General features: G+C 42.7%; 1 protein-coding gene across 5 annotated transcripts in view; it reads right to left on the bottom strand.

Moving 5' to 3' along the window:
- The window catches only part of LOC147020746 (insulin-like growth factor 1 receptor), a 252796-nt gene that overhangs the window by 8727 nt on the left and 229906 nt on the right, over positions 1-14163 (bottom strand). For all 5 annotated transcript variants that reach the window (XM_085896358.1, XM_085896356.1, XM_085896357.1 and 2 more), the window contains 2 exons: positions 11668-11797; positions 2963-3097 (listed from right to left, as the gene is read on the bottom strand). In XM_085896358.1, coding sequence (XP_085752484.1) covers positions 2963-3097; positions 11668-11797 — 265 coding nt within the window. The remainder of the gene's footprint in view (positions 1-2962; positions 3098-11667; positions 11798-14163) is intronic.

Genomic DNA, 14163 nt, shown 5'->3' with positions numbered 1-14163 from the left:
CACCATCTGGGTTAGAGGGAGGTTAGAGGGAACAAATACCGTCTGGGTTAGAGGGAGCAATCAACATCTGGGTTAGAGGGAGCAAACACCATCTGGGTTAGAAGGAGGTTAGAGGGAGCAATCACTGTCTGGGTTAGAGGGAGCAAACACCGTTTGGGTTAGAGGGAGCAAACACCGTTTGGGTTAGAGTGAGCAAACACCGTCTGGGTTAGACGGAGCAAACACCGTTTGGGTTAGAGGGAGCAAACACCGTCTGGGTTAGAGGGAGCAAACACCGTCTGGGTTAGAGGGAGCAAACACCGTCTGGGTTAGAGGGAGCAAACACCGTCTGGGTTAGAGGGAGCAAACACCGTCTGGGTTAGAGGGAGCAATCACCGTCTGGGTTAGAGGGAGCAATCACCATCTGGGTTAGAGGGAGGTTAGAGGGAGCAAATACCGTCTGGGTTAGAGGGAGCAATCACCGTCTGGGTTAGAGGGAGCAATCACCATCTGGGTTAGAGGGAGCAATCACCATCTGGGTTAGAGGGAGGTTAGAGGGAGCAAATACCGTCTGGGTTAGAGGGAGCAATCAACATCTGGGTTAGAGGGAGCAAACACCATCTGGGTTAGAGGGAGGTTAGAGGGAGCAATCACTGTCTGGGTTAGAGGAAGGAAACACCTTCTGGGTTAGAGGGAGCAAACACCGTCTGGGTCAGAGGAAGGAAGCACCGTCTGGGTTAGAGGGAGCAAACACCGTCTGGGTCAGAGGGAGCAAACACCGTCTGGGTCAGAGGGAGCAAACACCGTCTGGGTCAGAGGGAGCAAACACCGTCTGGGTCAGAGGGAGCAAACACCGTCTGGGTCAGAGGGAGCAAACACCGTCTGGGTTAGAGGGAGCAAACACCGTCTGGGTTAGAGGGAGCAAACACCGTCTGGGTTAGAGGGAGCAAACACCGTCTGGGTTAGAGGGAGCAAACACCGTCTGGGTTAGAGGGAGAAAACACCGTCTGGGTTAGAGGGAGCAAACACCATCTGTGTTAGAGGGAGGTTTGAGGGAGCAAACACCGTCTGGGTTAGAGGGAGCAAACACCGTCTGGGTTAGAGGAAGGAAACACCTTCTGGGTTAGAGGAAGCAAACACCGTCTGGGTTAGAGGGAGCAAACACCATCTGGGTTCGAGGGAGGTTAGAGGGAGCAATCATCATCTGGGTTAGAGGGAGGTTAGAGGGAGCAAACACTGTCTGGGTTAGAGGGAGCAATCACCATCTGGGTTAGAGGGAGCAAACACCGTCTGGGTTAGAGGGAGCAAACACCGTCTGGGTTAGAGGGAGCAAACACTGTCTGGGTTAGAGGGAGCAATCACCATCTGGGTTAGAGGGAGCAAACACCGTCTGGGTTAGAGGGAGCAAACACCGTCTGGTTTGAGGGAGCAAACACCGCCTGGGTTAGAGGAAGGAAACACCTTCTGGGTTAGAGGGAGCAAACACCGTCTGGGTCAGAGGGAGCAAACACCGTCTGGGTCAGAGGAAGCAAACACCGTCTGGGTCAGAGGAAGCAAACACCGTCTGGGTCAGAGGAAGCAAACACCGTCTGGGTTAGAGGAAGCAAACACCGTCTGGGTCAGAGGAAGGAAACACCATCTGGGTCAGAGGGAGCAAACACCGTCTGGGTCAGAGGAAGGAAACACCATCTGGCTCAGAGGAAGTAAACACCGTCTGGGTCAGCGGGAGCAAACACCGTCTGGGTCAGAGGAAGCAAACACCATCTGGGTCAGAGGAAGCAAACACCGTCTGGGTCAGAGGAAGCAAACACCGTCTGGGTTAGAGGAAGCAAACACCGTCTGGGTTAGAGGAAGTAAACACCGTCTGGGTCAGAGGAAGCAAACACCGTCTGGGTCAGAGGAAGTAAACACTGTCTGGGTCAGAGGAAGCAAACACCGTCTGGGTTAGAGGAAGCAAACACCGTCTGGGTTAGAGGAAGCAAACACCGTCTGGGTCAGAGGAAGCAAACACCATCTGGGTCAGAGGATATAAACACTGTCTGGGTCAGAGGAAGCAAACACCGTCTGGGTCAGAGGAAGCAAACACCGTCTGGGTCAGAGGAAGCAAACACCGTCTGGGTCAGAGGAAGCAAACACCGTCTGGGTTAGAGGAAGCAAACACCGTCTGGGTCAGAGGAGGCAAACACCGTCTGGGTTAGAGGAAGCAAACACCGTCTGGGTCAGAGGAAGCAAACACCGTCTGGGTCAGAGGGAGCAAACACCATCTGGGTCAGAGGAAGCAAACACCGTCTGGGTTAGAGGGAGGTTAGAGGGAGCAAACACCGTCTGGGAAATCGGCAGTTCAAACTCCAGCGAGTCATACACAATATTTTAAAAACGATACATCATGTTTCCTTGTTTGACATTCAGAATTTAAAAGGTTAAGTGTACAGGCAATCCCCACAGGCTGGCAGCGCCATTGCTGTTGTGTCGCTGGTACCCAGAGTCCCCCAGGAAGCGATGGCACTTCCCCCAAGTTCAGTGCCTGCTTTTGGCTCACCTAACAGTCCTGTGTTGTGTCCCGTGCATTCATCTGTATGTCCATGTGTGTGAAATGTGTATGGCAGCTCCACGATGAGCCTTAGATCCTGTGGGGAAAAAAAGACAACCCAAAAAGGAATGTGCACCAAGCTTCAGCATGCAGGCCTGACCATTGAATTAGCTTCACAGCACCGTGGTTTGCTGCACGTGCACAAAACACCTCCCGCTCTGGCATCCTGGGAGTTTATCACGAGCGATCCGGGTCACCCATTAGGGAGACCTCACACCATTAAAACATGTAATGTTTAGCTGCAGAAGGACAAATCATCTCCACAAAAGAAATGTAAATAAAACTTCTGAAAGAGTGTGGTGTGTCTGTCTCTGTCTCTGTCTCTCGCTCTCTCCCTGAGAGTGTGTGCACATGTTTGCATCTGTATGTGACAGCACGCGTGTTGCAACTCACAGCTGATCAGGGCAGGCATCTGGCCGGTCCAGCAAACCGCCATCCATCACATATTTCAACACCTGCTCATTGGACATTCCATGGTAAGGCTGCTCGGCCAGCGTTGTAATCTCCCACAGCACGACACCAAAGGACCTGCACAGAATTCATTGATCACACCCACTGCAGATCTGGATGAGATTCCGGGTTGAGCGGTATCATGACATTGCATGGTGTCTGGAATGAAATAAGTTCACCTTGCTCCCAAACAGCTCACATGCCCTGCCAAACTAAGGCAGCATTCTCTGACAATCAGCATGTCGGTTCACCACCTTGTAATTATTTACAAGCATGACTGATGAATGGGAGGATTACAAGGGCTAAACCTTGAGCTTAAGAAAGTGATTATATTCCTTCGATGAGACCTATTCAAAGACAAAGAGTACATGAAATGTATGAGTGTGTAATTCCATCTAAAATAATTAATATAATGGGAAAACCAAATATTTATTCTTCATCTCCGAGAAAAATGTGATAGTGGGTTCTCAAAATGGATTTCAACATGCATGATGCTCGAGGCTAAATTATTGAATGATCTTATTATGCGCGGTACGGTACACCGGATAATGTAATATGACAATGAGCAATCTATTTTGGGGCGTAGGATAAATTATATTTATAATATGCAATCAAGTGAAAACTAAAATTAAATAAAAATGTGTGAATTAAAAAGAAAAAAAATCTATCTATCATTCCAGCAATCTGTGTGTGTGTGTGTCTGTCTGTCTGTCTGTTTGTTTGTCTGCGACCGCCGTTTCTCGACGACCGCCGGTCTGATCTGATTGAAACTTGCCACAAATATTGCCGGGGCCCCGCAGATGTGCCTTTTCGAGGTTTGATGTCAATCGGACGAGCGGTTCCCAAGTTACGGCCATTTTATTGCTTTTTTGAGTGTTGAAAAGGTGTATATATGGCAGCTGAAGTGTCGTTCCACCTTATCACGCCATTTTTCTCAGAATAATGATAACAGCATATTAATAATAATAATAATAACAGCACAATAATTGGCAGGACACAATAATAGCACAATAATTGAATAAAAAGAATAATGTGATACAATGACCAATATCTGTCAAACAATAACGACCAATATATTGTCTGTCAACCAGACAGGGCATAGTGCTATGACATCACGAATGACGTCACAATGCTTCCTCTTCGGATTGAAACTTGCCAGGAATATTGCTGGGGCCCCGTGGATGTGCCTTTTTGAGGTTTGATATCAATCGGACGAGCGGTTCCCAAGTTACGGCCATTTATCTGTTGATCAATGACAAGACACGGTGCTATGGGTGCTATGACGTCACAAATGACGTTACAATTAATGTTTATTTATTTATTTATTTATTTTTTGCACGATTGACGGTCCGATCTGATTGAAACTTGCCAGGAATATTGCTGGGGACCCGCGGATGTGCCTTTTCAAGGTTTGATATTAATCGGATAAGCAGTTCCCAAGTTACGGCCAGTTATCTGTCGACCAATGACAAGACACGGTGCTATGACGTCACGAATGCCGTCACAATTAATGTTTATGTATTTATTTATTTATTTATTTTTTTGTACGATTGACAGTCCGATCTGATTGAAACTTGCCAGGAATATTGCCGGGGACCCGCGGATGTGCCTTTTTGAGGTTTGATATTAATCGGACGAGCGGTTCCCAATTTACGGCCATTTATCTGTCGACCAATATCTGCGAGAGAGGGGGACAGGAGAGGAGAGGATGAGAGTGGGGGCGAGAGAGAGGCGAGAGAGGAGGGGTGAGAGAGGAAGGGCGAGACTAGGAGGAGAGAGGGGGAGAGAGGGGGTGGGAGTGGGGACGAGAGAGAGGGGCGAGAGAGGGGACGGGAGAGGGGGTGTGAGAGGGGGTGGGAGGGGGCGAGAGAGAGAGGGGCGAGAGAGAGAGGGGCGAGAGAGAAAGGCAAGAGAGGAGGGGGGAGAGAGGAGGGGCGAGACTAGGGGTGAGAGAGGGGGAAGAGAGGGGGAGAGAGGGGGGCAAGAGAGGGGGCGAGAGAGGGGGCGAGAGAGGGGGCGAGAGAGGGGAGGGAGAGAGGGGGAAGAGACGGGGCGAGAGAGGGTGGGTAAGAGAGAGGGGCGTCACAATTCAAGAGAGGGGGAGAGAGGAGGGGGCAAGAGAGGGGGTGAGAGTGGGGGCGAGAGAGGAGGGGGAGAGAGGAGGGGCAAGACTCGGGGGGAGCGAGGGGGGTGAGAGAGAGGAGGCGTCACAATTCTTCTTCGTTTGATATGACATCACAATTGACGCTTGAGACCTGAGTGTGTTTCCCAGGTGTTTCCCAAGTTATGGCCATTTATGATACGGTTGTTCCGATCTAATTGAAATAATGCCCCAATCCAGTCGTCGTTTATGCACCTACGGGCCCGTACTAGTATTATAAATTTGACCATTTTGATGAACACCCTTCCCTCCGTTAAACAATCGCAGGTTCTCTCATCATGGCATCCATCACTGGAGCAATGGTGGGATGAACAAGATGAAAAACAAAGAGATTGCAAATGATGAGAAGAGAATCATGAATATTATGAAGAGGTAAAAGAGGAAGGTTCATGATAGGGTTAAAAAAGGAAGAATATGAAGAAGATCTCATTCTAATTTGGGGCAATAAAAAGAAATCCATTAATTTACAGAAGTCTAGTATGAATGCATGTGTGCATGCATGTGTGTGTGCGCGCGTGCACGTGCTTTGTTCATGAGAGTTGTTTGTTCATGTGTGAAGAGTTTGTTCACGACATTAGAAAAATCTGGCTCAAAAGGGATTTAAGGGGGGTTCCCCCCCCCCGCAAAAATATGCATTTGCTTTCTTCTCCAAAACTACATGCAATTCCAATGAAACTTGCCACCATCTTCACCACCCACGATGTACTAAAGTTTGTTCACGACATTAAAAAACAAAATCCATAGGTATTTACTTTCTTCTCCATTATATATGCTGTAGGTCATCCATGCCTATCAGTGGTTGCCTGATTATCTTATCCAGACACTACAAGGTGAGCACCCAGGGGTATTTCCTCTGTATTTAATATCTCTATGAGGTTCTTTGTTATCATTCCTGTAGGTCCAGCTATCAATGGTACAACATTCTTCAACTTCCAGGATCTTCTCACTTTATTCTTGAGGTCTTGGTGTTTGGTCATTTTCTTGATTTCTGCATCGTTTAGTCCAAAGTCACTGCTATTAACACCTCAATGAGCAATGCCTTCTTCTTTTTTTGTACCGAAGTGTGATATCTGGTCGCAACGCTTTGTTTTTGATGTTCATGCTCGATGGGATCATTAGTTGGTCCGTGAGCGGGAGGTACTTCCATGTTTTCAGTTCTTACTTTTGGTTCATGTTCCCACAAATTTTCTGGAATTGGGACATCAAAGTTTTTGCAGATGTGCCGACGGATTACATTATAAACTATGTTGTGTCGTTGTGTGTACAGCTGTCCTGACATGAGAGAGAGAGAGAGAGAGAGAGAGAGAGAGAGAGAGAGAGAGAGAGAGAGAGAGAGAGAGAGAGAGAGAGAGAGAGAGAGAGAGAGAGTGTGTGTGTGTGTGTGTGTGTGTGTGTGTGTGTGTGTGTGTGTGTGTGTGTGTGTTTGGTCATTAAGCAGAACCTATCGTTCTCATTACTAACCCCACCTCCACCCCTCACCTCTCTCTCTCTCTCTCTCTCTCTCTCTCTCTCTCTCTCTCTCTCTCTCTCTCTCTCTCTCTCTCTCTCTCTCTCTCTCTCTCTCTCTCTCTCTGCATCCGTCCCTCCCTCCCTCCCTCCCTCCCACAGTGTAGCAATATTTGGTGAGGCATAGCTCTCCCCACCTCCCCCACCCCACCTGACCCTAACTCCCCCTTCCTAGGTCCCCCCCTACCTCCTCTCTCTCTCCCTCCCTCTCTCCTCTCTTCCTCTCTCCCCCTTCCCTCCCTCTCTCAACCCCCCTCCTTAATACCCGTCGTCAGCGAAGTTACGGGTTGTATTTGCGAGTATTAAATAATTTTGGCTGCCAGACCATGTGTCTGATCAGGTTGAAATTTAAAAAATACATATTCCATATGACTTACTCGATCATAACTGTTAAGTTTCACATCAATTGATGAACCAGTTCAAGAAAAAATTTGTTTTAAAGATTTTCGTTCAGTCCAAAATGGATGCCAGACCATTGGACCTATTAATTATTCGTGAACACCGGTATCCCCAAGACTTGGGAAACATGTGGGTGAAGTTTCCACTTGAAATGTCAAGCTATTCTGGAGAAGATGATTTTTAATGGTTTATTATTCAAAAAAAAATCATACCTGCCAAACAATGTGACCTTTGATGTCATAGGTGGAAAACTTTTTGTTTCTCATGGATAGACGATCATACCTGTAAAGTTTCACCTCAACCTGTTCAGCCATTTCGGGGAAGAAGATTTTTGAAGTGTTTTATGTGAAAAAAAAATGGTTGCTGAACCAAATGACCGATGCAATCATCAAATTTTTTTCCCTCATACAATTTAGCCCGAGATGACCCTCAAGAAATTTCATAAAAAATTTCATAAAAATCGATCGCATATATTGATATTCATATTGATTTGATCGCATATAATTGATTCATAAAAATTGATAAAATGATCGCATAAAACATTCGACTTATGCAATTATGACGTTACAATGAAGTCACCGATGACATCATTAATAAAAAAATTACACCTATTTCCCATGGAGAGAACATGACATGTGCCTTGTTTCAATTTCTCCCTTGGAGCATTTTCAGAGATACAGAGGTCCAAAGTTTTTCCTTTTTTCCCACATGGCTGTCACACCACGTGATCTATGACATCATATTTATCATTATAACATTCGACATGAGTAGTCACACCCACGATATAGTGAAAATTTGGTGTCAATCGGATAAGCGGATGCAGAGAAAACAGAGAAAATAATTAGCACGGACGGACATACATATGTATAGATGGACGGACAACCCGAAAACGTAATGGGTCATTCCGTGCCAACTCACCTAAATTTCAAAAACCTCCCCAGGTCACCTCCTCAGATTTTGCTGGAAAACTTCTTAAATGTAGATCTATATGGCTATCCCCACCATGCAAAAGATTAGCTTTCAATTCCTCATAGTTTAAAAAAATCTATCTGCAGAGACCTTTGAAATTTGGCCCTAAAAATGGCAAATGTGAAAAACGCATTTTTTTTCAACTTCAGGGGCTTATAATTTTATAATGGACTCCTCTAGAAAGCTAATATTGCAAATATTTACTAATTGGCATCCAAATTTTTCAATTATGGCATCACATAGCTTCTGGGATGCATATTTCTCACTCTATAGGAAGCTAAAAATTGCTTTTGGGCCAAAACGAGCTAAAATAAGGTGAAACTATAGTAACCCTCCTGAAAATACGGAACAACTTCGAATTTTTTCCTCATAACACAGTGATTATAGGGTCATTATCTATCCATAGATACATTTTATTGGGATAATACAGTTAGGTGATGAATTATAAAAGTTTTACCATAAGTCCTTGCCTCCGAGGGCTCTAAAATGGACCAATTTTGTCCCCTGGTTTGACCATGTGGCTCGGGGTTTAGGATCTTCGTTTTTTTTTACCTAAAGATTGCCTCATATAAGATATGTCTACTGACTGAATAATTATATCTCTCGCCCATGACTTCATATTAAAATAAATTTTTATTTACAGGCACGTTTTTTATAATTATTCACTTTTTTCATATTCATGAGCTTATAAATCTGAAACTGAACACTCTAGCAAAGTGATACTGCAGATATTTATAAACTGGCATATGAAATTTAAGGATCTGTTATCAGAATGCCTGATAAATGCATATGTTTCTATCTGTAGGAAGTTGAAAATGCCACTTTGACCAAAAATGGTGAATATGCAGGGGGCATTAACTGAGGTTATGTAACAACTTCGATTATTCTTCTCATAAATTAAAAATTATAAGTACATTTTTTATTCAAAAATAAATTCTTGTAATGATAATCCAAACATATGCTTGGGTTTTAATTTAAAAAACATGTCCTACAGTTCTCTATTTGAAGTCATTAGTTTGACATACACCACTAGATGGAGTAATGGTCTGTCACAACACTAAGGGCAGCACAGTCAACCTGTCTGTCTGTTTGTTTGGAGAACAAAGGAGAGGAGGAAACAAAGGAAATGGATGCAGAAAAACCTGGGCCCAGTGGCACAAGTTTGACAAGTAGATGCACTGTTGGAACCAAATTAGACCAGGAGTGTCACAAGACCTATTATACAAGGAAGCTTGGGCTAAAACAAGTTGCTGCTTTGGAGAAGAAGTCACAAGAATTGATTTCATGGAGATCAGGAATTACTTAAAAATTACTAATATTCATTGTCTCTGTACATCTGTAAATAAAAAAGCTGCTACTCAACTAATCAAATTTGTTCTAATTTATAATTTGCAATCACTTACGAAAGTAATCATTGGCATGTATTTATGAATAAATAACATCCTTATCACTAATGTCTAATAAGAAGCATAATTTAGCCTCATGCACACCCCTGAAAGTTCACCTTGTTTTGTACCAAGTGGGCCAAATTGCCATATTTGGCTTCCTAAAACTAGGAGTATGTGCTTTCTAGAGACATTCTGATGCCACAATCTGAAATTTTGTATACCAGTTTATAAAATTCTGCAGGAACTCTTTCCTGGATAGTTCCATTTAAGATTTATAAACTTATGAATATGAAAAAAGTGAATAATTATTAAAAAAAAAACGTGCCTGTAAATAAAAATTTATTTTACTTTGAAGCATGGGCGCTAGATAAAATTATTTGGTCAGTAGACACATCTTATATGAGGCAATCTTTAGAAAAAAAAAAGAAGATCCTAAACCCCTAGCCACATGGTCAAACCAGGGGACAAAATTGGTCCATTTTAGAGGCCTCGGAGGCAAGGGCTTATGTTAAAACTTTTATAATTCATCACCTAACTGTATTATCCCAGCAAAAATGTATCTATGGATAGATAATGACCCTATAATCAGTGTGTTATGAGGATAAAATTCTAAGTTGTTCCATATTCTCAGGAGGGCTCCTATAGTTTCACCTTATTTTAGCTCGTTTTGGCCAAAAAGCCATTTTTAGCTTCCTATAGAGTGAGAAATATGCATCCTAGAAGCTATCAGATGCCATAATTCAAAAATTTGGATGCCAATTAGTAAATATTTGCAATGTTAGCTTTCTAGAGGAGTCCATTAAAAAATTATAAGCCACTGAAGTTGGAAAAAAATGCATTTTTCACATTTGGCATTTTTAGGGCCAAATTTCAAAGGTCTCTCGAGATAGATATTTTTTTAATTATGAGGAATTGAAAGCTAATCTTTTGCATGGTGGGTAGAGCCATATAGATCTACATTTAAGAATTTTTCCCGGCAAAATCTGAGGAGGTGACCTGGCGACCCTTAGGTGAGTTGGCACGGAATGACCCTAATGCCTCCGGCGACTTCGTCAACGTTGGCATAATAAAGAGTGCAGGTCATGGTGGAATGAATAATATATTGGTTAAAATATACTTCCTGAAATTATAATTCCTTTTACACATTTTATTCAATTTATCACTTGCCTCTGGAGTTGTACCTGAGAAAGTGAAAATCTCTAAAATTGTTCTAAAAAGATTTGGGGGGAGGGAGGAGGAGTGGTGGAGGAGTGAGGAGGGAGAAGGGGAGAGGAAGGAGAGAGGAAGGGTGGGTTGGGAAAGCGAGTAAGGGGGTGCGAGTGATGCCTCATCACACATCACTATAAACTCCAGAAGGGAGGGTGTGAGGAGGGGGTGGGAGAGAGAGGAGGAGGAGGAGGAGGAGGAGAGTGAGGAAGCGGGGAGGGGGGAGGGGAAGCCGAGGAAGGGGGAGGAGAATGACGCCTCAAAAATTGAATGGAAATTTTTCAGAGTAAATTAATTAAAATATTATTACAATTTTTTTTTTTAATTTTTCTCTTGAACTCGAACTTCACTTGTCCCGTTTCATTACTCGTTCTATTCCTCCCGTTATGTTAATCATTCTTTTAATTTGATGTTTAATTTAATTAATTTTGCCTTCCCAACTGGAGATTTCCCCACGGAGAACCCAGCCACGGCCACGGGAGCCTTCTCAGCGATACCGCTGGTCAATTATTTTCGTTGCACTCAATGAAGTTACACTTTCAGCACATTCCTTAATCTTTTCTTCACTCAATATAATTATCTGAACAGCAGAAAAAGTAAAATGTAATGCTTTGGCAATTGTGTAAATATGGCGAAGGAGGGATGACAGCATTGCTTGCTTAACCCTAACCCTACCAACATATTTTACAACCTAATCTTATCAACCCGGGTCTTTTCAGACCCCAACTCAAAACCATTCAATTTCTGTAAATCTGCCAAAGTTTCACATCAATGACTAAACATGGTGTTTTATTGATAAAGTCAACAAACATTTAAAAAAAAAATTATAATTAAAAAAAAATTAAATTAACATATGAACTGGACTCTTCTAAGTCCCCAATGCAGAAGCAGTAAATTTCATTCAATCTGCTTAAGTTTTACATCAGTGAGGAAACATATTTTGATTGGATGATGTATTAGTGATAAAGTAAACAAACTTAAGCATGAAAAAAACTTTTCTTTTTCAGATTTTTCCTTACCATACGTCCGAATAGGTGGTGAAGACACCATCCCGGAGAGACTCTGGTGACATCCAACGCACAGGCAACAGACCTTTACCACCCTTTCGATAGTAGTCTGTTTCGTAAATATCTCTTGTCATGCCAAAGTCTGCCAAGGGATTTGAGAACACAACAATAAAGATGGTTTTACACTGCAATGTGAAGGAAATAATAATAACAAGTAGAGATGCATTCAAAGTACACCGTCCCCATGCCAAATAAATAAATAACATCCTCCAGAGCATGACATTGCCGCGGCGCCCTCGGCGCCTGGCGATGCGGCAATACAGAACATGGAGATGGAATTGGGAGGGAGTGGTGTACCATAATTCATTGATTAATTGCATAATTAAAATAAATAAATAACAGTCGTAAAATTATTAATTTATTCATCAATTAGATAAGAGCAAACCGAAACCGCCACAGGTTTCATCCGAATCTGTAACTTCTTGACAATTAAGTAATTCATTGAAAAATGAATAATTAATCCATTAATTAATCAAAAATACCTTTTAGAGCTAAATCACTTGGTCACTATCATGTCCAAATATCAGTTTCTTAGCTCAAAAGGTGCCTGAGATTATTGCCCAGATGAGAAAGAAAATAAATAAGTAATTAATAAATCGGTAATAATTAAAGTAATTAATAAATTTGGTGATTAATCAAAAAAGAAAAAATATCGTTTTTGCCAAAGCACATCTTCACTTTTGTCCCCAAATTTCAGCTTCCTAGCTCAAAGTATGGTTGAGATATCGCCCGGAAAAACAAACAAGAAAACAAACAAATGTAGTGAAAACTGAGTACGCCCTTCCGGCGCGCGTCATCGCCGGGGAGCCTTCGGTGCTTCAGAGAAGAAATAGGGAGGGGCGGTGTACAATAATGTTGGCTTTATGGGTATTGAAGGTATCTGCCATATTGAATGCCGTTTGGGTAGCGATACTAACAGTTTTTTGAATAAGACAAGAAAACGAAGACGGTGCAAAGACACCTATTAATTCATGAAATTTGAGCTTATTGTCAGTATAAAGTTTAACTTTTATCAAACAAATGTATAAGGATAAAGAACAGGTGTTAAAAAAAATGTTTTTACAGCTGCCATCAAGTGATACACATTTGAATCGGCAAGAAACAAGGGTAGGTTTTCTTGAAAGCATGACAGAACCATTTACTTTTACACACTTCAGTCTACCAAGTGTTTGATGCTATCGTCTTCAATTAACAATTTAACAGAAATATCTCCCACGTGACAGCAAATGTCAATAATAAACTTTTACTGCAAATAATTACCACCGATGGTGGACGGCGGTTATATATTCATCCCCGATTGTCTGTCTGTGAGCAGGACATCTCAAAGTTACGGACATATTTGGACGACACTTGGTGGACAGGTTGGGCGTGTGACAAGCACAATTTGATTTGATTTTGGTAATTATCCAGATACGGATCCAATTATTTTTAAAGTGATTCTTCACCTTTGAGAGATAAGGCCAAAAACGATATATGGCATGATATATCAAAAAGTTGCGGACGGATTACGACGAAACTTGGTGGATGAGTTGGATGTGTGACAAGAACAAGCCGATTAGATCTTGGTGAAGGTCCGGATGCAGTCAAGGCCTATCGGTGTGATACCAAACATAAACTGTTCAGCATGGCAGAGGTATGCGCACTACAGAGTGCCGTTATAGTTTATTACTGTTCTTTGCTTCACTCTTGTTTCACTAATAGCTACCTCATTGTTTGCATTTGTTGAAGAAAAAAACAACAAGGAAGTATCCAAGTGCTTTAATGTTTGTGTGTCACTTTAATGTTTGAAACTACCGTATTCAATGAATGTTCCACAAAATCCATGTGATCGTATTTCCAGGAATTTGTCGTTCACCCCTTTGCTTGAAGTGCAATGGCGAGCTTCGCTCATAGATGAGAACATCATCATCATCAATGTATCATACTCTTCACACGGTGTTGGCACTGCAAACGCAGTCTCTTGGCAAGGGTTATGCTACGTTTCTCGCAGTCAATCAGAGCAGCATATTGGCCAATATGTCGGCAAGAGCTCAACTACTCATGGAGATAGACACCCAATAATTTTAATGTCCACCGACAGCCTGATAGATGGCTCTTCTGGCTAAACGTCCTTCCGATGGACGGCGCACAAATTGATGCATCGCCCTGCATGCGAAACTGCACCAGATTGACAGTTTATAGTTGGTTCAAAATTCGAGCCCAGGCTGGACAGGTAAGCTATCTCACCAGCTCTGCAACAACATAGTGATGATCAAGTTAAAATATGGAAACTGTGCACAGTGCCGTTAAACATAAAGGTATGTCCAGGTCACGAAGCTTGTGGTTGTTCTTCTCTTGCAACAGCGACAAACAAATCAATATGCTTTTTGAATGCCAGAGTAGAACAATCATTCAATTCTCAATTGTCAAGTAATTTCCAGACATTTCTAAGATGTACGACTAACAGGA

Source organism: Eptatretus burgeri, chromosome 9, assembly GCF_056783735.1.
Source record: "Eptatretus burgeri isolate ZD-2024b chromosome 9, Ebu_testis_v1, whole genome shotgun sequence".
Taxonomy (NCBI): domain Eukaryota; kingdom Metazoa; phylum Chordata; class Myxini; order Myxiniformes; family Myxinidae; genus Eptatretus; species Eptatretus burgeri.
The sequence above is the reverse complement of the archived record's forward strand: the minus strand, read 5'-3'. Positions and strand labels throughout refer to the sequence as shown.